Here is a 23,793-nt window from a genome sequence, read left to right on the forward strand (position 1 = left end):
AGAGTGGTTCAGAGCAGAATGCAAGATAATCCTTTTGGCAGGAAGCAAGCATATGAAGCAATAAAGGTAGGCCATAAAGGTGACTGGAGCATAGGGAATGAGCAGGAGAGGGTGGTAAAGTTGAGATTAGAAAGGTAACAAGAGCTATGTTTTATATTTAGGCCTTGTATGTCGTGTTTGGTGTTTGGATGTTTTTTTTTTTTTTCCCCCCCTACATGCAGTGGGAAAAAATTTAAGCAAGGGAGGAACATGCTAAGATTTGTGTTTTGAAATTATATGGCTGCTGTTTGGGAAAATGAAGGATGTGTGCAGGAGTAGAAGTAGCAAGGCCACTAGTGCAGTAGTCTAGGTTTGAGATGAGATGGCTAGCTGTAAGCTAGCAATGCTGAAGGTCAGAAGTAGACAAATTGGAAATGTGTATCGAAGATAAGGTCACTGGAATGTGATGATGAATGTTAACTCCTTGAAGATAGTGACATTTATTTTGTGTCTTCAGTCTCTAGAGCAGTGCCTGATATACAGGTGGTACTCAATAAATATCATTGGATGGATGGAGAGTTGGTGTATTGGATGTTGGGCCCCGGGGAAGAAGGTTGTCATTAATGACTTCTAGATTTGACTGAATTAGCTAGGTGAATGGTGGTCTATTTATTGAGATGGAGAAGCAGGTTTTGAGAGGCAGAGTAAGAATTCAGTTTTAGATTTATTGAATTTGAGGTGCCAGAGAGATATCTAAATGGACATGTCCAGATGGCAGTTGGTTAGGGCCCAGAAGGTTAGAGGAAGTCCATCTGACAATGTCTACTGTCTTTCATTTAGTTCAGTTCAGTTCCTCAGTTGTGTCCGACTCTTTGCGACCCCATGAATTGCAGCACACCAGGCCTCCCTGTCCATCACCAACTCCTGGAGTTTACCCAAACTCATGTCCATCGAGTCGGTGATGCCATCCAGGCATCTCATACTCTGTCATCCCCTTCTCCTCCTGCCCCCAATCCCTCCCAGCATCAGAGTCTTTTCCAATGAGTCAGCTCTTCGCATGAGGTGGCAAAGGACTGGAGTTTCAGCTTTAGCATCATTCCTTCCAAGGAACACCCAGGGCTGATCTCCTTGCAGTCCAAGGGACTCTCAAGAGTCTTGTCCAACACCACAGTTCAAAAGCATCAATTCTTCGACGCTCAGCTTTCTTCACAGTCCAACTCTCACATCCATACATGACCACTGGAAAAACCATAGCCTTGACTAGACAGACCTTTGTTGGCAAAGTAATGTCTCTGCTTTTGAATATGCTATCTAGGTTGGTCATAACTTTCCTTCCAAGGAGTAAGCGTCTTTTAATTTCATGGCTGCAGTCACCATCTGTAGTGATTTTGGAGCCCAGAAAAATAAAGTCTGACACTGTTTCAGTTATTTATTGAGCACCTCCTCTGTGACTAGTATTGTCCTGAGATATAGAGGTGAACCAGAGATCCTTACATCATAGAATTTATATTCTTGCAAGTTAGGGGTGGGGTGGGTGATAGATCAACAAATAAATGCTTTAAAAAAATGAGTACTGTGTTCCAAAGGACGTGAGAGCACGAGATTAAGACATTCTCCATTGAGGAAACTCGTCTTCTGTTGGATAGCTGTGGGGGTGGCTTTTGTTACAGGTATGTATTAATTTCTGCATTTTAATTGATTTAGTGCTTACCCTCAATTCTTTTACCTTACCATCTGCATTCCTGAGTTCGTTCATTCTTTATTTTTTATTGGATGGATTTTGGCTTTAATTAGTGTTTCTCCCCTCTCCCAAGAAGAGCTGATAGGTGCTTTATTTCCTTATTTCTCTAAATATTTATTTCTATTTCCAGTATGTATAGTAACTTTTAAAGGAAGGTTAGACATTGTATACTTTTCCTTCTCACAATGGAGTCATAGCTTCTAGCATAGGCAGTCTTGTGGAGAAATCTTGAGGCTAGTAACTTAATCTTATCCATTTACACATAACCTAATTTTTTTTGTCTAGGTGCTCATGTAGCTCTTTACTTAAAAATCTTAAATTTTCATAACTGCCGCCAGAACACAGCACAGAGAACTCTGTGACTTGAAGAACTTGGCTGTGAGCCACACACATCTTCTGAACACGAACAGAAAAAGAAGAGTAGGTACCAGGAAGATGGAATAGTTAATAACCGGTAACATTTACTGTGCATGTAACATATGCCAGTAATTGCTGCAGCAAAAGAAGCTGTCACAAAAAGATTAAGGAACTTGCTTAGGATTAGATAGTAAGCAGAGAAGCTGAGTTACAAACCCAGTTGCAGTATATGGGTAGGGTCGTTTATTTTAATTTATATCTGTTTTTATAGTGTGCATTGTATCCTTCCATCTTCAGATTAAAATTATTCTGTATTTTTCAGAATTTTTAAAAATATCTTTCTGAATATTCTTTTTATACCTATAAAGCATAGTAGTTAAGAACAAGGCTCTAGAACAGTAAGGTCTGGGTTTGCAGCTATGATCCCTAGCTTTAGGGAGATCTGCTTCCTGTTCAGGTCTACTAAAGCCTTTCTTGGTGTGGATCGAGAATTTAATAGATACGGCAAGTATGTTTTGTAGTTAGTGGTTTAAGGTTATACTCATGTACTGTTTCATGGAGAAGATGGAGTTTTGTCCCCTCTTATTTTTGCTTTTAGTGTTGAGGAAGCCTAGTACAGTAAAACTGCCTTTCTTTTCCACCTTTACCTGGAGTTTAATGCATGTTTATTGAAGGAATGAAAGGTTTCTGAGAACATTGCCATGAAGAAACACTTTTAGGTGGAAACAGATCTTTCTTCATATGAAACTCTGGCAACTTGCCCTCTTGGCAAATAGATATTAACAAAATTCTCAACCAGACTTTGAGATTTGGGGACACAGATTCTATATGATGGGGAATTCTTTTGTAACCAGTTTATATTGGCTTATCTTTGCCTAAAAGGAATAAATGGCATAAATACCTTTCTAGCTAAATATTTTGTAGTTATACCAGATCTAGTTTTCTGCTCCTCACTCATGTGAAAACTTTTAGTTAACTGTAAAAAAAACTGTACAAAAGAAAGATAATGTTTTGTTGGAAGATAGTAATCTAGAGGTTGAGAGCAGGGGCTCTAGTGAGACTAGAGGGTTTTCAGTCACAAGTCCTCCATCTACTAGTTATATAACTTGTATAAGTTATTTAACTTTTTTGAATCTCACATTATTCTACTATAAAATGAAGCTAAAAATAATATTTATCTCTTTGAATCTTTGTTAGAATATAGTTAACTAATATATATGTCTAAAATACTTAATGCAGAGATTGGCATATGGTAAGTACTCAAGTAAAACTACTACTCAAGTTTTAGCTAATATTATCATGGTTTCAATTGTTAATGATTATTCTTACCATGGATAATGGAGGGCATGTATTTGGAGCAGTCTGCCTAGCATAGTTTTTAACTACCAAGTGAACCTGAAGGTATTGAATGTTCCTCAGCTAATAAATATTCTTCCCAAATAAATATTTTTCAGGGAATGTGGCCTACAGACCAGCTTACTTTGTTGTTCTTTACCTCTTTAATTTATGCTTATTTCCAGCCAGTTTATCCCCTCTTTAACATACAACTTCAGCAAAACAATTTTTCTCATTCAGAAATTTTTGTTCTGATGTTGAGCATGTTTAAATTTGGGTTTGAGCACTGATGTAAAACTAAACTGGATTCCCTCCATTGACTCTGCTTCACCGTCCCAGGGTAGAATTTTTTTCAGGAACTAAAATAGCTTTATCTAGCAGGGTCTTCCTGCCATTAGCAGTGAAACAGTACAAAGGCCACATTGAGCATAACTGCTGGGGAAACCCTTTTTCCTTCTCTGGCCTGTAAATGCTGTTCTGTCTCTGTGAAAAGCCCTGACATCAGCTCTTGGAAAAGTCCAAATACTTGTGTTAGAACAGGGCTGAAACACTTGCTTGAGCAAAGACTAAATGACTGAACTATGGTTATAAGTTTACCAGATGCCTCTCAGTCATGTTATGCTTTAAAAAAAAAAAGTAAATCTGTGAGTTTCAGATATTACCTAGAGAATTTAGGATAGAGATGACAATGTAATAGGTATCTCTGTTTCTTTACTAGTTCCCTCATTTTATTCTTTTTCCTAAATAAAATCTAATTTCAGGGTATCAACATTATAAGCTTTGTGTAGTATTCTCCATATATTAAGTGCTTCCTAAGTATTGATATTTGGGGCAAAATACACTGTTATGTAAAATAGACTGAAGTTAACTTTCTTGTGTGTGTTAATTGCTCAGTCATGCCTTGACTCTTTGTGATCCCATGATCTGTCCATGGAATTCTCTAGGCAAGAATACTGGAGAGGGTTGCCATACCTTTCTCCAGGGAATCTTCCCAACCCAGGGATTGAACCTGGGTCTCCTGCATTGCAGGCAGATTCTTTACCGTCTGCAATACTAGGCAAGTAACTTTTTTGGTATTCAAATATATGGAATGTGAAAGTTCATTCATCAGAAGGCTCCTTTAAAACAAATCAGGTGGTGACTCAAACAGCTATAGTGGTTTTCCATTGTACTTTGAGTAAAATCTAAATTTGTTGATACTGCTCGCATTCGTACATTATCTGGCTCCTGTCTACACCTGTTGATCTCTCCTGGCCGTTCTCTGTGCTCAAGCAACAGTGAACCTCATATTTCTCAAAAACACTAAACTTCTTTTCCCTTGTGACCTTTGTACTGGCTGTTCCCTTTTCCCATGACCCTCTGGCTCCAGATTTTCTCACGAGTGGCTTCTTTACCTCATTTACATCTCAACTCAGATGCCTTAGATGTCTTCTTTGAGTAAACTAACTTAACCCATTTAGTCCCAATTACATCTCTTATTTTTCTCATAGCACTTAACACTTTCTGAAATGATTTGGTACAGTTGTCTGTTTGGACTGTTGTATTCCTGTAGAATGTGAGCTTCCTGAGAGCAGAGGCCGTATCTGTTGACGACGTAGCCTCCAGTGTCTAGAGCAGTGTGTGGCACGGTTTGCTGTTCATGTAACTTAGTATGCGTTTGGGTGCCCATAACAGGAAGCCGAGTCAGGCCAACTTAAGGTGTAAGGACAGTAAAGACGTTTCCTGGCTCACACAAAAAGTCTGTTGGTAGGGTTGAGGGATTTTTGACTTAGTAGCTTCACTCTGTGAGTGGCCCGGGTTCTTTCCATTTTTCCTCTCTTGCTATCATTGTCACCTTCATCTGAAACTAGTCGTTAAGGTTGGATGCTGACTAGCTGTCAGGGCTGCGTGCTTCCTCATTCACCTCTAGTGGAAGAGGAGAAATTTCATTTGCTTCTCTCAAGAGTAAGAGATGCATCCAGCAAACTTTGTTTCTATTCTTCAATCTCTCTCTGAATTAATCACATACCCAAGAATGGAATTACCATTAGGCCAAAAAGGCTCATTGCTTTTGCTGCAGATGGAGTCATTTTTCTCTGAGCCAGCTGGGGTCTGAGGAGAGTAATAGATAAAATAGTAGTGAAATAAAATGGTGGTTTCTGGATTGGGAATCACTTATATCCTCTATAATCCTAAATAAAAAATTTTAAATGAGTAAATGCATTTAGTAAACATGTATTGTCAAGTATATGCTCAGCACTCTACTAGTTAATTGAAATACAAAGTCAGATAGAACATGTTCTTTACCTTTAGATAATTTAAGGTTTAGTGAGTGAATCAGACAAGTTAACAGAATACTAAAATTGTTTTGAAAATCAGTCAGCTGCAACATTATGACTATAGCTAACACTGCTATATAACATAGGAAAGTTGTTAAGAGTGTAAATTCTAAGAGTTCTCATCACAAGGAGAAATTTTTTTTTCCTTTTTTTTCTTTCCTTTTTATTGTATCTTTATGAGAAGATGTATCTTAGCTGAACCTATTGTGGTAATCGTTCATACTATGTGTAAATTAAGCCATCATACTGTGTACCTTAAACTTACACAGTGATATATGTCTGTTATTTTTCAATGAAACTGGAAAAAAAAATCAGTCGATTAATTGATTAAAATAATTTAATCCAAAAGAAAGTGGAAAATTGAAAAGGGGAAACAACAAATGAGACAAGTGAAAAGCAAATAGCAATGATGATAGACTTAAACCTATCCATATCAGTAATCACATTAAAGGAAAGTGGCCTAAACGCTCCCATTAAAAGGCCAAGATTATCAGATTGGATAAAACAGCAAAGCCCAACTATATGCTGCCTACAAGAAAAATACTTTAATAAATACACAAAATTTCAAAGTAAAAAGATGGGGAGAGGGGTTCAGGATGGGGAACACATGTATACCCATGGCTGATTCATATCAGTGTATGGCAAAAACCACTACAATATTGTAAAGTAATTAGCCTCCAATTGAGATAAATAAATAAATTTTTTTTTAAGTAAAAGGATAGGAAAAGATATACTTTGCTAACACCAATCAAAGTAAAGTTAGTGTGAATATGTTAATAGCAGATAAAGTAGATTTCAAGCAAAAATATTGTTAGGAATAAAGAAAGTCACTTCATAATGATAAAGTAGTCAATAAAAAAGAAAACAGCAGCTCTAAACTTCTGTGCATCTAATAACAGAGCTTTAAAATTCATGAAACAAAACTGACATATAAAAACGACAAGTAAACACATCCACAATCAATAACAGTGACTTCAATATCTCTCAATAATTGAGAGCAGTAGACTGAAAATCAGCAAGGATATGAAACACTTAACACCGTTGACCAATTTGATCTAATTGCATTTATAGAACATTCTAGCCAACAACATAATATATTTCTATTTTCTGCAAGTGCACCATGGAACATTCACCAAGATAGACCATATTCTGGACCACAAAATAAGTTTGCATAAATTAAAAAGATTTAAGTTATATTAAAGTATGTTCTCTGACCACAGTGAAATTATTGGACATCAATAAAAGATTTATGGAAAATCTTCAAATATTTGGAAATTAAACAGAAGAATTCTGAATAACCCATGAGTCAAATCAGAAGGGAAATGGGAAATTATTTTGTGCTGAATGAAAATGAAAGCACAACATATCAGAATTTGTGGAATGCCACTAAAGCATTACTTAAAAAATTACATTATTAGAATTTAAGAACTATCAGAAGAACTTCCTTGGTGGTACAGTGGTTAAGAATCCACCTTCAGTGCAGGGGATGCAGGTTCAATCTCTGGTCGGGGAATTAAGATCCCACATGCTGCAGAGCAACTAAGCCCACGTGCCACAACTAGAGAGCTTGTGTGCCGCAACTACTCAGACCCTCTGAGGACCACAGCCAGAGGTCCCACATGACCCAACAAAGACCCTGGGTGTCGCAACTAAGACTCACTGCCGCCAAATAAATTAATTTTTTTAAAAAAGCCACCTATTAGGAAAGAGGAAAGGTCTAAAGTCAGTGACCTTTCAACTTCCATTTTAAGAAACTAGGAAAGTAAGAGGAAATTTAAATCAAATTAAGCAAAAGAAGAAATGATAAAGATCAGAGTGGGAGTCAATGAAGTAGAAAAGTAGAGAAAATCAGTGAAAGCAAAAGCTGGTTCTTTTGAGAATATCAGTAAAGTTGTTAAATCTCTAATGAGGCTAATCAGGAATGAAGATGAGAAGACGTTACCGATTTGGGGAATGAAAGGTGATACCAGTACAGATCTATAAGTATTAAATAGATAATAAAGGAATATTATGAATACCATGCCAGTAAGTTTAGCAATTTAGGTAAATTGTGGTTTGGAATGTTATAAATCTCAGCAATATAATTATATACATAAATATATAAGTATATATACCTATGTATTATATATAAACAAGAACATATAAAACACATATGTGAACTTATAAAAGACATGTATATGTGTGTATATACATACATACATGAACTCACACACATACATAGATGGGAGCTAGATTTCTCACTGTCAAGGAAGTTAAGCCAAGGGGTGAGGTGAACCCTTTGGTACTGGATTAGAATCAGAGACATTAGTGTGAACTCATCTTTAGCTTAGTAAATATACAGTGGATAAATACAAAAACAATTATAGATGTGTGTATATGTATACATTAATTTATTAGCTTTGTCTGCTAATAGGACCAAGAACTATTGACACACCAGTAGCAGCAAGCACATTTAGCTCCCAGATCTTAGTTTCTAAATACCAGTCCCATAAAAGACTCCTTAGAGAAATTGATTCTAGGGCTGGAGTAGGCAAGATATAAGATGAGCCTAAATTTACAGTGCCAGAAACAAGGAAGTGCTAAAAAAAAAAGTAAAACAGTGGGAACACAGATGCCAGTCTGAAAAAACTCTCAATGGCTTAAGCTGGAATCGCTTTTTTGAGCAATAAAATAATGTATTGATTAGAACTCAAAAGTATAAAATAAATATACATGAATTCATGCTGATAGAAATGATTGCATAAATTAAGTATAGAAGAAGATACAAATCTTCCTTATGGGAAGAGTTCCAAATGGTATACGTGAATTCTGCCTCCTTCAGGAGATGGAGAAGGCGATGGCACCCCACTCCAGTACTCTTGCCTGGAAAATCCCACGGATGGAGGAGCCTGGTAGGCTGCAGTCCATGGGGTCGTGAAGAGTCGGACACGACTGAGCGACTTCACTTTCACTTTTCACTTTCATAAATTGGAGAAGGAAATGGCAACCCACTCCAGTGTTCTTGCCTGGAGAATCTCAGGGATGGGGGAGCCTGGTGGGCTGCCGTCTATGGGGTCGCACAGAGTTGGACATGACTGAAGCGACTTAGTAGCAGCAGCAGCAGCAGGAGATGGAGCTTAATCTTCCCAACCCCTAGTATGGGATTGGATTTAGTGACTTGCTTCTAAAGAATAGAATATTGAAAGGGGGAAAAAAAAAAAAAAAAAGAAACTACAGGGCAAAATCTGGCAAATTCTGTCTTATCCAAATGACCAAGGGTAATATTACTAGTGATGTCAAGTTGATATTATATATCCTCTGATATGGGCTTCCCTGGTGGCTTAGACAGTAAAGAAACTGTCTGCAATGCAGGAGACCCAGGTTCGATCCCTGGATCAGAAGATCATCTGGAAAAGGGAACAGCTACCTATTCCAATATTCTTGCTTGGAGAAGCCCATGGACGGAGGAACCTGGCAGGCTACAGTCCAAAGGGTTGCAAAGAGTCTGACATGACTGAGCAGCTAACACTTTGACTTTTCATCCTCTGATACATGACAAGAAAGGCATTTCACCTCTGTGGTATTTCAGAAATAGGCCCACATATGTATGTACAATTGATTTTCAACAAAAGTGTAAAGGCAGTTCGATAGAAAAAAGATGGTCTTTCCAACAAATGATGCTGGAACAACGGGATAATGCTATGCAAAGAAATAAATTTCTGTCCATACTCATGCCCTGTTCAAAAATTATTGTAAAATATGTCATAGACCTAAAAGTAAAATTGAACATCATTAAACTTTCAGAAGAAAATGTAGAAGAAAATGTAGGACTTTGTTATGTTGGGGAAAGCTTTCTTAGATATGACACCAAGAATGTGTGATCACAGTCACAAGCACTAGGAGTTAGAACATCAACATATCTTTGTGGAGGACACAATTTAACCCACAACAACTGTGGTAGTTCCCAGTTTAAAGATTGTTTTCATGTTTAATGCAGGGGAACTGAGAATTTCTCTGTGTACTAAGTATATAAGTAAAGCATCTTCCATATCTTTGCTTACTTTTCTCTCGAATGTAATGATGGTATTATAATTACTAAATACAGAATTATTTGAAAATATGAGTTTGGTGTAGCTTTTTGGCATTTATTCACTTTGTGGATAATATACCTCTAACCTGTTATGTATATCTCTGCTTTATCCATTTTTACTTTTAACAGTTTTTTTAACGGTCTCTTTCACCTGTTTTGTGCCACACTTTGGCACTTGGGCTGCAAAGTAATGTTACCTTGGACCTTTGTCTTACAAAGTCTGTTCCTAAAACAGCTCCTTCAGCTTCTTGCTTCTATGTGTTTCCATAAGGGTTAGAAATGATTTCACAGGATTGAGCTAGGAGACTGCTGTGTCTTCTGTGTTCTGTTTACCTTGTACACACAGAAACTCCTCTTGACTTCCAGCCAAACTCCCGTGTGGATTCCTTACTATAGATAACTTCATCTTAAGGAAGAAATCAACAGGGAGTGCATACCTTGAGTTACAAGGATATTTTGTTACAACATTGTTTATTATACTGTAAAACTGGAGCTAGCCTAAATATTTACAAAAGGGAATTGGTTAAGTTAATTAAATAGCTGTATCACAAAGCACTTTGCAGTTATCAAGAGTGATCTGGAGCCCTGTTTTTCAAATCTTTATCTCACTTGTAAGTTCAATATATAAAATAAATAGAAGTTAAATAGCTCTGATGTATGGGAAACCCAGAGTCTCCAATCTACCCATTTTTGTCCCCTGATGGTCCTAGAATTTTATGCAGCACAGTTTAAAACCATTGCTTTGGTTAAAAAAAAAAAAAAGTAATGTAAATTATGTTGATGTTTTATTAAGTTAAAAAAAATTACCAAATAATATGTCTGTTATGCTTTAAGTTTTATCAAAAGAATTTTTATACACTGTGTTTATGCTATATACAAATACAGTAGTCTATACCTTGAGAAAAGATAGGGGATGTGCTCATAAAAATTCTAGGTATTGAGATAATGGAAGAATTTTTGGTTTCTATTTTGTCTTTTTAAATTGTGTACATGTGTTTCTTTGAGAGTAAAAGATATTTTTTCATATTAAGAAACAGAGAATCATTGCTTAATAGGAAACTTTACATTTTGGGAAAATAATTCCTCAGTTCTTTGTGAGAGAGGAATTATCTTGAGAATGTTGTAAAATACTCTTAGTAGCATAGATTGATTCAGAAATTATTAACATCAGTAGTCTTAGGTGTTTGTTAAAATAAGTCACATTTTTATCATCCAAGGGAGAAAACAGAATTGAATGTCAGTGGATTCAAAATGAACTGAACTTCATAAAGCACTGATTCTCAGTTCTGAGATAATGTAAGAAGGTCAAAACAATTGAAATACTCTTCCCTCCACCTTTTCAGATTAAGTATTGTTGTGAGCTGTTTGTTAATGAGTATACCTCTGCTCTAGTTCCTTGGTTTTATTGTAGAAGAAAGGGTGAAAAGGGCATGCATAGATCTGATTTTCTCAACTTTGTTCCACAAAATTGAAGGGTTTTTTTTTTTTTTTTTTTTTGCAGTAGTTTGAAAGTTTGAAGTATTCAGGTTTGGCAGCAGAAAGTGTGGTTTTATGATAAACTTAAGTGGATAGCTAAGAGAAATTGAGTTGTTGTTATTTGATTGCAAAACCAAAGCGTTTATGAAGAGAAATCTTCCTAGTTTTAAAACCAAAATTTTCATCAGAGCATTCATTATATACATATCCAGTAAAAGTATTTTCAGTGAAAATTAATTTCCTCAGAAGAAAATAAAGCATTTTTATGGATGTGGAAGGTGTGTTATGTAGAAAATTTAATTGTAATGAAACTGGCTGTCCATCAATTTGTTTAGTGGTCTTATCTTTACCTATATTTTATATTCATATAGCCTCAAAATTTTCATTATTTATGGAAATATCTCACCAGCTAAGGAATATGACTTAAATATAAGGATTGATAATCAAAATCCTTACCCGTAATGCATTATTTACATAAATTTTTAAAATTGTAAGTGGAAAACATAGAATATGCTCAATCCTTATTCCCTTCAAGTTCTTCTCAGAAAGTGTATAAGGTTTTAGTTTCCTCAGAAGAAATAGACCTGTGTTGGTTTAGATCAAGGAAATTGTGGACATTTTTATCACATGTGGGAACTAAATATATACTTTTCTTATTCCGTATATTTTCTTGTCCTGTGATTTGGGGCATTACTTGGTTAAATACAGCTATGGCAGTGATGAGGCTTCTTGTAGTCAAGGAATGAGCACACACTGTGCCAGCACCTGAAGGTAAGCAGAGATCAAGAAGAATAATATTCTGTGGTTTGGGAGTTAATGTAGCTTTGGTGGTTTTTCCTTCTCCCAAGATTTTAGAAATGAAATCCTATCACTGTTGTGTTGACACTGGATAAGTATTAAAGAGCACTTAAGAGAAATCCATTATAATTTGTTTTCTTGTTTAATTGGTAGTCCTTGCTATATACAATGCTATTTTTAATTGATATATAATAATTTAAATTTTTTATATAATAGAAAATAATTTTTTATGTAATAGAAAAAATGTTGACATGCTATCTTATATTTTATTAAATTGTCAAAGTATCTCAATGGCACCTCAGTGCAAAAGGTAAAAAGCTAACAACTAAGGATTTCTACTTTTTTCAGAAGCACAATTGTATCTTTTGCCAAATTTGAAGAAAGAAGCTTATTCCTACAAATTTTGCATAATTGTCACTGCAGTTTACAAAATTTGAGCTTTTAGTATTAGTATATGTTGGTGTAAATCCTTGTTGGGAAACATGCCCATCCCAGGTTAGGAGGCCTTTCTCTCCCTCTCATTTTTATTGTCACAAACAAATCCTGAAAGAGGGAATTGTGAAACAAGGTTAAGATTTAAATTCCTATCTATAATAAAAGGGGAAAAATTGGAAGCAGTGACAGATTTTATTTTCCTGGGCTTCGAAATCACTGCGGATGGTGACTGCAGCCATGAAATTAAAAGACGCTTGCTCCTTTGGAGGAAAGCTATGACAAACCTAGACAGCATATTAAAAAGCAGAGACATCACTTTGCTGACAAAGGTCCATATAGTCAAAGCTATGGCTTTTCCAGTAGTCATATGTGGATGTGAGAGTTGGACCAGAAAGAAGGCTGAGTGCAAAGAATTAATGCTTTTGAGTTGTGCTGGAGAAGACTTTTGAGAGTCCCTTGGACAGCAAGGAGAACAAACTAGTCAATCCTAAAGGAAATCAACCCTGAATATTCATTGGAAGAACTGATGCTGAGGCTGAAGCTCCAGTACTTTGGCCACTTGATGCAAAGAGCCAACTCATTGGAAAAGACCCTGATGCTGGGAAAGACTGAAGGCAGGAGAAGGAGATGACAGAGGATGAGATGATTAGATAGCATCACCAACTCATTGGACATGAGTTTGGGCAAACTCCAGGAGATAGCGAAGGACAGAGTAGCCTGGCATGCTGCAGTCCATGGGGTCACAAAGAGTCAGGCATGATGACTTTGCAATTGACCAGGAACAACCCTATCTAAAGAAAATCATGCATTGACCCTGTAAGTCCTGAGATTATTCTGTAGAGTCCAGTTTCTTGCTGATTTTTGTTTAATGTGTTTGATGTTTTGACTGGTGTTGAGTGGTATGAGAATACTTAAGTAGTTTGAAGGTCTCAGACTTTTTTCAGATTTTTTTTAAACTTTTTTTTTTTTTTTGAGTAATTTGAAGTCTTAAAAAGACACTGTAAGTTAGTAGTGATACTCATGATCTCAAAGAAAATTTAGTTAGAAACCTTACAGGAAATACTCACAAAAGTGATAATGTTCCAGATTATCAATAAAGAGATGAAAGTTTAATAAGCTATTATTTTCTCTTATGACTTACTTTTCCCAGTTCAGAAGCAACCAATATGAAATGTATAATATCTCTGACAGAGAATTAAAATAATTTAGAATTAACTATTTGATTTGTCAAAGTATGTCCACAAAAACAAGAGACATTTACTTAGCATCTGTCTTGTGTTTGAAATTCTTCAGTAAAAGTGGCGGTATACTAAGCTATGTTTAAAAAGTTAATTTGAGATCTTACATTACATTCTAGTGAATCATTTTTGGATCTACACCGAGCTGAGCTCCTTGTTCCTTGTCATTCTGTGGTTATGTATTGCAAGGTCCAGAAGTTTAAAGCTAATAACACCATGAAAAATTCTCCATGACTCACCCTGTCAGCTGTGGCTTCTGCTTTAAGAGCCTTTCTGATAGAACTAATTATTGTTTTATTGCCAGCTCTGCTAAACTTTTCGTGCTTTGGGTCTGTATGCTAACAAAAAAGCACAGTAGTAGATAATGTTCAGACTTTTTTTTTTGTCTAGATCCAAAATTTTTAGTTCTTTTAGCAACTCTGAGCTTGACCAGTTATAAATTATAGGTGGCAAGAGGATTTATGACTGGTGTTTTGATTTTTTCTTTTTTTTGGTGGGAGGGAAGTGGCGGTAGTTGTTTTCTGCTTTTGGTTCTGTGTGTCTTGCTGTCCAGAGATGTAAAGATTCAGTTGACAGTCGGCTGATGTCGGTACTGTGCTCTGAATCACGTGCTTTTCGGTACTGTGTATTGTAGGCAAACATCCTTACAGCTGTCTTCGTTTATTCTTTTGTGAAAAATGAGATAATAACTTGAGCTAACTTGTTCATATTCATGTTAGAGTACTTTCAAAATTAAGTGCTTTGCTTCAGGTTATTTAAATTAGTTTTAGAAATAGACGAATGAAAAACTCGCTTTACGTCCAGGACACAGACTGCCTTAATCATTCTAGATATTTTAAAGATGAGGAAATGTTGGACTCTTCACTAAATGGCAAGCAAAGTCATCGTGATTTCACTTTGTTTAAAAAAATCACTGATCTTACTTGCCAGAATTAAAAGTTCTGGTTATAATCTGGTTCTTTTTCTTACCCTGTAGCAACTAGGAAATTTGGTAACTTGAGTATGGACATTAATTTTACATAATATGACTTAGCAAGTTAAGTTTATAGTTTCATCATAGACTTTGAACTGTGCATTTCTATGGATTTTACTGAGCTAAAAAGCTATTTGAATAATGTTAGTCTTTATTTTTCTTTTCTATTGAATTTGAAGTCGTGCCACTAAAATTCAGATTTTATATTTGTTCTTCCTGATTGTTGTTCAGTCGCTCAGTCGTGTCCAACTCTTTGCGACCCCATGGACTGCAGCACACAAGGCTTCCCTGTCCTTCACCATCTCATGTTCAAACTCATGTCCATTGAGTCTGTGATGCCAGCCAACCATCTCATCCTCTTTTGTCCCATTCTCCTCCTGCCTTCAATTATTCCCAGCATCCAGTGGGTCCAATCCAAAGAGTCTTTTCCAGTGAGTTGGCTCTTTGCATCAGTGGCTAAAGTATTGGAGCTTTAGCTCCAACATCAGTCCTTCCAATGCACATTCAGGGTTGATTTCCTTTAGAATTGACTGGTTTGATCTTCTTGCTGTTCAAGGGACTCTCAGAAGTCTTCTTCAGCACCACAGTTTGAAGGCATCAGTTTTGTAGTGCTCGGCCTTTTTTATTGTCCAGCTCTCATATCCGTACATGACTGTTGGAAAAACAATAGCTTTGTCTGTATGGATGTTTGTAGGCAAAGTAATGTCTGCTTTTAAATATGCTGTCTAGGTTTGTCATTGCTTTTCTTCTAAGGAGCAAGTGTCTTTTAATTTCATGGCTACAGTCACCATCCACAGTGATTTTGGAGCCCAAGAAAATAAAGTCTGTCACTGTTTCCATTATTTCCCCATCTATTTGCCATGAAATGATGGGACCAGATGCCGTGATCTTAGTTTTTTGTATATTGAATTTTAAGCCAACTTTTTCATTCTCATCCATCACCTTCATCAAGAGGCTCTTTAGTGCCTCTTCACTTTCTGCCATTAGGATGGTATCATCTGCATATCTGAGGTTATTGATATTTCTCCCCGCAGTCTTGATTCCAGGTTGTGATTCATCCACCTCAGCATTTTGGGTGGTGTACTCTATATATTCCCCAGTGGCTCAGACAGTAAAGGATTCGCCTGCAATTCAGGAGACCTGAGTTCGATCCCTGGGTCAGGAAGATCCCCTGGAGAAAGAAATGGTAACCCACTCCAGTATTCTTGCCTGGAACAATCCCAAGGATGGAGGAGCCTAGCAGGCTACGGTCCATGGGTTTACAAAGAGTTGGACAGGACTGAGTGACTAATATACTTCTGCATATAAGTTAAATACAAGTTAAATAAGGTTGACAGTATACAGCCTTGCCCAATTTTGAACCAGTCCATTGTTCCATGTCCAGATCTAACTGTTGCTTCTTGACCTGCATACAGGTTTTGCAGAAGGCAGATAAGATGGTCTGGTATTCTCATCTCTTTAAGAATTTTCTATAGTTTGCTGTGATCTACACAGTCAAAGGCTTTAACATAGTCAATAAAGCAGAAGTAGATGTTTTTCTAGAATACTCTAGCTTTTTCTATGATCTAATGGATATTGGCAATTTGATCTCTGGTTCCCCTGCATTTTCTAAATTCAGCTTTTATTTTTGCAAGTTCTTGATTCACAGACTGTTGAAGTCTAGCTCGAAGGGTTTCGAGCATTACTTTACTAGCATTTGAAATGAGTGCAATTGTGTGGTAGTTTGAACATTCTTTGGCATTGCCCTTCTTGGGATTGGAATGAAAACTGACGTTTTTGCAGTCCGGTGGCCACTGCTGAAGTTTTCCTAATTTGCTGGCATGTTGAGGGCAGCACTTTCACAGCATCATCTTTCAGGATTTGAAATAGCTCAGCTGGAATTCCATCACCTCCACTAGCTTTGTTCATAGTGATGCTTCCTAAAGCCCACTTGCCTTCACACTCCAGGGTGTCTGGTTCTAGGTGAGTGATCACACCATCATGGTTATTCGAGTCATTAAGATCTTTTTTGTATAATCCTTCCGTGTATTATTGCCACCTCTTCTTAATATCTTCTGCTTCTGTCAGGTCCATACTGTTTCTGTCCTTTATTGTGCCTATCTTTGCATGAAATGTTCCCTAGGTAGCTCTAATTTTCTATGAGAGATCCCTAGTCTCTGCCATTCTATTGTTTTCCTCTGTTTCATTGCATTGTTCACTCAGAAAGGCTTTCTTATCTCTCCTTGCTCTTCTCTGGAACTCTGCATTCAGATGGTATATCTTGCTTTTCTCCGTTGCCTTTCTCTCCTCTTTTCTTCTCAGGTATTTGTGAGGCCTCCTCAGACCACCATGTTGCCTTTTTGCATTTCCTTTTCTTGGGGATGTTTTTGATCACTGCCTCCTGTACAGGGTTACAAACATCTGTCCATATTTCTTCAGGCACTCTGTCTATCAGATCTAATCCCTTGAATCTATTTGTCACCACCACTGTATAATCATAAGGGATTTGATTTTGGTCATACCTGAATGACACTTAGTAATGTCACTAGTTCTTCCTAATAGCTACTAGTAATTAAATGCTTAATATGCACAAGGCAGTGCTTCTTATTTAATGCTTCTCATTTTATGATTTACTCCTCAAAACGAAGTGGTGAGTTCAGTATTAGTATTATCACTGTCCTACAAACAATTCTTAGCGAGGTTAAGCAACTTGCCCAAGTACAAATACCTTTTCATTGTAAAACCAAAATATGAACCTTGTGTTTTTTCTGAGGAGTCATTGAACCTAGGGTGTTGAGATCACATGTAATTCTCATTGACTGTACTGTGACAATACTTTGGCCACCTGATGCGAAGAGCCTACTCATTAGAAAAGACCCTGATGCTGGGAAAGATTGAGGGCCGGAGGAGAAGGGGGCAACAGAGGATGAGATGGTTAGATAGCATCACCGACTCAATGGGCATGAGTTTGAGCAGCTCTGGGAGACAGTGAAGGACATGGAAACCTGACGTGCTATAATCCATGGGGTTGCCAAGAGTTGGACACGACTGAGTGACTGAACAATGACAGTACTGTAACAATACTGGAATAGTCTGTTTTTTGCACTGATGTTTATTATCATTTTATGAGGAGCTGAGCCTAGGAATTATCTTAATTGTTAACCTGTTTTGCAGAATTCTTTGGTAACTTTACTCACTTAAGTGATTTTTCTCTTGCATTTTAATATTACTAAAATCAGGATGTATGTTACAATGGAATTTTTGAGAATTCTAAATTTAGTAGCTAACATTGTTTGAATGTTAATAAAAGCTTGACCACTCTCCAATGTAGGTGAAATTTCCTTAACTTCCTCCCCTTCATTTCGGTCATCCATTATTAAGAACCATCCAGACTCTCAAATTCCTTGTCATAACTAAACCCAGGGGAGAAAAATCTAATATCTTGGAGGAAACAGAATAGGAATTAAGGTTTGCCTGTGATATCCCCATTTCTTCTTTCAGAATGCTTCTCACTGGAGTGGAATCCAAAGGCTAGCTTTTGTCTCACCAAAATCAGTAAAAGGAAAATATGATTTCTAGTAGGCTATTTATTATACGCAAATATGTTGTAACACATCACTTCGGCACTTCTTTGCAGTTTTTTTTAATCCAGAAGAAATTCTGTGTAATGGTCTTAAAGCTTTTAGGTTTTAAGATCTCTCCTTTTAAAAAATTTTATTTATTTTTCTCTGCCCTGGGTCTTCGTTGATGCGTGTGCTTTTCTCTAGTTGCGGAGAGCAGGGACTACTCTTTGCTGAGGTGCTCGGACTTCTCATCACGGTGGCTTCTCTTGTTGCAGAGGACGGGCTCAGTACTTGTGGCACATGGGCTTAGTTGCTCCGCAGCATGTGGGATCTTCTCAGACCAGGAATCAAACCCGTGTCCTCTGCACTGGCAGGCGGATTCTTTACCACTGAGCCACCAGGGAAGCCCTGAGTTTTTAAATCTTAAAAACAGTTATGACATCATGTATATGTATATATGTATCATAGAATCATTAAACCTGGCTAAGAAATGAAAGTCTTTTTCCAATATATATATTAATTGCAGATTAGGGTTGTTTAATTACCGAATCACATTTCCCTCTACATGATTTAACATATTGGGAGAAGTGTGAAAATAAAAAATTGGGGGAGGCCTCTGTGTATTGTAACCTAATGATTTAATACTAGAGCTCAGAACTAACAAAGAAAAGGCATCCTGAGTCAAGTGAGTCAATATGTTGTGACATTTAAGGCCCTTGGTTAGGATTTTTGGCACGAAAGTATGCTCAGTATGCTTAGACGACAGAGGATGAGATAGTTAGATGGCATCACCAACTCAATGGACATGAGTTTGAGCAAGCTCCGGGAGATGATGAAGGACAGGGAAGCCTGGTGTGCTGCAGTCCATGTGTGCATGCATGCTAAATCACTGCAATCGTATCCAACTCTTTGCAACTCCATGGACTGTGGCCCTCCAGATTCTCTGTCCATGGGATTCTTCAGGCAAGAATACTGGAGTGAATTGCCATGCCCTTCTCCAGGGGATCTTCCCGACCTGGAAATCAAACTCGTGTCTGCCTGTGTCTCCTGCATTGCAGGCGAATTGTTTTCCCTCTAAGTCACCTGGGAAGCTGCAGTCCATGGGGTCGCAAAAAGTCAGGTATAACTTTGGGACTGAACAACAACCAAGGCACCTTATCCCAGTGGCTCAAACTCCTGGTAACCCTTTCCTTTATCTGTTATGATTCTTCATATTGGCTCTTTGACTTTGTCATATATCTAGCAAAATACATATACACATATATAAATAAACACAAACATATTCATTGTTGGCTAAATGTCCAAGTCATCAACAGGATATTTTCAAAATCCAGACGCATTTGGTTAACTAGCCACATCTAATGTTATGTCAGCATTCAGACACAGCTGTTTCTACTTAAATATCTAACCAGATGAGATTTTCACAATTTTATGATTGGACTACACAATGAACAGGGACTTGGAAATATGGGATTTTTGTACACCAGAATTGTTTTATCAGCCTAGTGTTGGGCTACTGTGTTGCTAGAACATGGCCATTTCTCAGCCTTCAGCCTACCTTTCTGTAGCATTTAGTAGTCGTATCTCTTCTTTGTTGGTCCATAGGACAGCCCTTTCTCTATTGTGATTTATCTTTTTTATCTCCTTCATCACCTGTCACATCCTTACTCAGTTGTTCAGAAAATAGGTTACTTTTCCCAAGGATTTGATCCTTGGTGTTTTCTCTTTATGCTGCTGCTTCAGTCGTGTCCGACTCTGTGCGACCCCATAGATGGTAGCCCAACAGACTCCCCCGTCCCTGGGATTCTCCAGGCAAGAACACTGGAGTGGGTTGCCATTTCCTTCTCCAATGCATGAAAGCGAAAAGTGAAAGTGAAGTCGCTCAGTCGTGTCCAACTCTTTGCCATCCCATGGACTGCAGCCCACCAGGCTCCTCCATCCATGGGATTTTCCAGGCAAGAGTACTGGAGTGGGGTGCCATTGCCTACCAGCAGTAGGTTGGTGACACAAATCTACAACTCTAGCCCCAAGTTTTTCTCTGGGGTTCTAGCTTTCTGCTTCTAGCTGTCTCATTACATCTCCATGTCAATATCCAGGAAGCGGTAGTGATTTTACAAAACCGTGGGATTCTGGTGGTGATGTTCTTAGCTAGAGCTGATGGAAGAAGGCCCTTGACTGTGTTACTTACGTGCATTTGCAGCGTCACATGCGTATGTACATGTATATTTGTTTGTTTTACCACATATTTTAAAGTGGAATTTGGTGATTAGAGAAAAAGTATTGTGATGTAAAGATTTTTTGAGAAATTTCTTTGTACTTGGGGACTGTGGTAAGTCAACTGCAATAAGGAAGTTGTACTGAGGTAGCCCTTCTTATTTCATTTTTGTCCTCTTTCCTTTCCTTTCCTTTCCATTCCCTTGTAAGAGAAAATAGCTCAGGAAACTGGTTTACAATCAGTAGTCTGGGAACTTCCGGTTTCTTTACCAGAATCTCCCTGGATGATGCAGTTTCTGACGCAAGCAGCATTGTTCTGGGATAGGAGTTTTTAATATAATGGTTGTCAGGCCAAGTGGCTAAGGTTGCTAACTGCAGGTATTATCCTCTGCAGAGATTCAGTTGGGAATTCTTTACTGCCAACTTTTATGTTCATCTTTTTTTTTAAATTTATTTCAATTGGAGGATAATTACTTTACAGTATTGTGATGGCTTTTGCGATTCTTTAAATTTAAATCCCATTCCCTCCCATCTCCTCCAGCAAGTAAGGATGGACTACTTAGGCACTCTTATTTCTGAAAATGTTATAATCTTTTGTAATCAATGTGTTCTTTAGAGCAGTGTCCTCTCTCTTAGTCCAGAACCTCTATTTCTTGTCATGCCTACCTGGGTTGTAAGTTAATATTCTGTAACTTATTAGGGAAGTTTTTAGATTCTCTTTTTCTTTGAATCAATTTTAATTTATGTGGGAATTAAAGGGAATTATAATTAAAGTTATATTTAGACTAAGTTTTCATTTTAAGCTAAACTATCTCCATGCCAAATAAAATAGTCAAGTATCATTGTTTTATGTTTATTTCTTCCTACCCTTACTAATGTGCTTCCCTGGTGGCTCAGTGGTAAAGAATCTGCCTGCAATGCAGGAGACATGAGTTCTATCCCTGGTTGGGGAAGATCCCCTGGAGAAGGAAATGGCAACCCATTCCAGTATTCTTGCCTGGGAAATCCCATGAACAGAGGAGCCTGGTGGGCTACAGTCCATGGAGTCACAAAAAGAGTCGGACACAACTTAGCGACTAAACAGCAACCCTTACTATAGTCTTTTTAAAAAAATTACTGATATTTTTAATAAACCCTGTTCTTATTACCTAGACTAAATAATCTTTACCTGAAATAGTATAGGTTGAGATAATTATAGAAATGAGAAGAAGAATGGAAGTTTGAGAACATTCCTTTAGACTTAGGTTAGTGTTTATGTATAGCATCAAATTCTTATCAGGAAGCATCCAGAAATATTCTTTTAAAAAGACAACTAGGAGGAAAGGCTGTAGTTCTTCTTCCTTACAGAACTGAAAAAAATGTTAAAGTACCCTTTGTTTTCTACTTTTGGAACTTGTTTTTACTAACTGATAGTACTTCAGTGGCAGTTTTTTCTAGAATTCTGTTATTGTAGAGATAATTGAATGGGGATTATTTATGTTAAACATAAATAATTGAAGATCTTGATTTGATCATGATCAAAGGTTAGACACAGACCAATAGAGCAGTAATCAGCACCCGGCTATTTTGGATGGGGAAAGGTGAAGAAGGAACTTTCTTTCTAGGAAGAGTAAATATAGTATTTATATTATAATATTTATAATGGTGACATTTTTCTAGCTTCCATTTTTTAAGTCTGTAAAATAGAAATAATATCTTCATAGATATTTTTAGAATTAAAAAGTAATATATGTGAACAGTTTAGAATAGTGCTTAGCATCTACTAAGCCCTCAATAAATGTAGCTATTGCTATTATTATTTTGATTTTTAAAGAGAGAACCCATACTCAGGGACAGCTGATGGTAAATGCACCTGCAATTTAAGATTTAACAAAGTAGTTAAGACATTAAAAAATGTATCCAGTTCCACTTGTTTGTTGAATCTTGCCTTGGAAAAGTTAGTACAAGATGTAAACCCCTTATTCTGGTTTTATAGAAAGAATAAACTTAATAACAATCGTACAAGTGAAATAACTACATCTAATCTTTTTATTTTTTTTGTTTGTTTCAGGTTTCCCCTCAAAAAACCTATAAGGTAAGTTGTTCAGTTGCACTTCATATGTTTAGGTTCAGTGTTACTTAGAAGTGTTGCTTTGAAATTATGGTGCATTTCTGTGGTTTTCAGAAATGTGGATTTAAGTAATTTAAAATTTCAAAATGTTTTACAAGTTTGAAATATAACAGGTGTTGCATATTTTTTCTGGAAGATGGCATTATTTTGATAACATTTCTAATGTTTTTAATGTAAGCATTTTAAAAGTTTGTTCAAATTGATACTTAAGGTCACTCCCTCTGAAGAGATTTAATTTCAGAATCTTTTGTGACTGTTTTAAGTTGTGAGTAGCTTGGGGAGTGTAAATGGATTGCCAGTTTTGATGTGTTTTATAACTTTGGTGACTGTAACTGCCTTTAGTTAATGAACTTTGGCAAACTGAATTAGTTAGTTACCCTAAGAAAGTAAAGGGAAAAAATCCAAAATGTCCAGATATTTCTGTGTCTGTATCTATATCTTCATATTTATTCATTTCCTGGGATTAAGTGCCTCTTCCTGAGTGCTTGTTCTTCAGCATCTCTTTTCTCTCTGATCTTAATTGTCATAAATATTATTTAAAATGTAGGTAGTGTGTCATTCCTAATTATTATGATACTTTTATCATTTTTTAGTGATGGCATAGCCCAAGATACCAATGCTCATCTTAATTAGTAATGTATGTGTTACAGTTGGAGAAGGCAATGGACCCCACTCTAGTTCTCTTGCCTGGAAAATCCCATGGATGGCGAAGCCTGGTAGGCTTCAGTCCATGGGGTCGCTAAGAGTCGGACGCGACTGAGCGACTTCACTTTCACTTTTCACTTTCATGCATTGGAGAAGGAAATGGCAACCCACTCTAGTGTTCCTGCCTGGAGAATCTCAGGGATGGGGGAGCCTGGTGGGCTTCCGTCTATGGGGTCGCACAGAGTCGGACACGACTGAAGCGACTTAGCAGCAGCAGCAGCAGCAGCAGTGTTACAGTAGTGCAATATCTGATCAAGTGTAATATGGTAGGGCACAGGAAAAACAATAATTCTAATGTCATCTGGGGCTTGCAAAAGATATGTCTGTGGCATGAACTGTAGGCAGACTTTAAAAGAGCCTTGCCTAAGATTTTTTTTTTTTTTAACTGTTCTCATCTAAGCTGTATTTACAGTGTTTTTGAACCTGACCATAGTAAACAAAGGGTTGGGGACTATGTTTAATTACTTTTCAGTACTGTTTTTTTATCTGTTAATTTGAATAAT

General features: G+C 37.0%; 1 protein-coding gene across 3 annotated transcripts in view; it reads left to right on the forward strand.

The window, feature by feature from the left end:
* The window catches only part of ARHGEF12 (Rho guanine nucleotide exchange factor 12), a 177,770-nt gene that overhangs the window by 62,363 nt on the left and 91,614 nt on the right, over nt 1–23,793 (forward strand). For all 3 annotated transcript variants that reach the window (XM_061440602.1, XM_061440600.1, XM_061440601.1), the window contains exon 2: nt 22,526–22,549. Coding sequence is in view for 2 of the 3 variants with exons in the window: in XM_061440600.1 (XP_061296584.1) it covers nt 22,526–22,549 (24 nt within the window). In the remaining variant the exon portion in view is untranslated. The remainder of the gene's footprint in view (nt 1–22,525; nt 22,550–23,793) is intronic.

The sequence above is a fragment of the Bos javanicus genome, chromosome 15 (assembly GCF_032452875.1).
Source record: "Bos javanicus breed banteng chromosome 15, ARS-OSU_banteng_1.0, whole genome shotgun sequence".
NCBI lineage: Eukaryota > Metazoa > Chordata > Mammalia > Artiodactyla > Bovidae > Bos > Bos javanicus.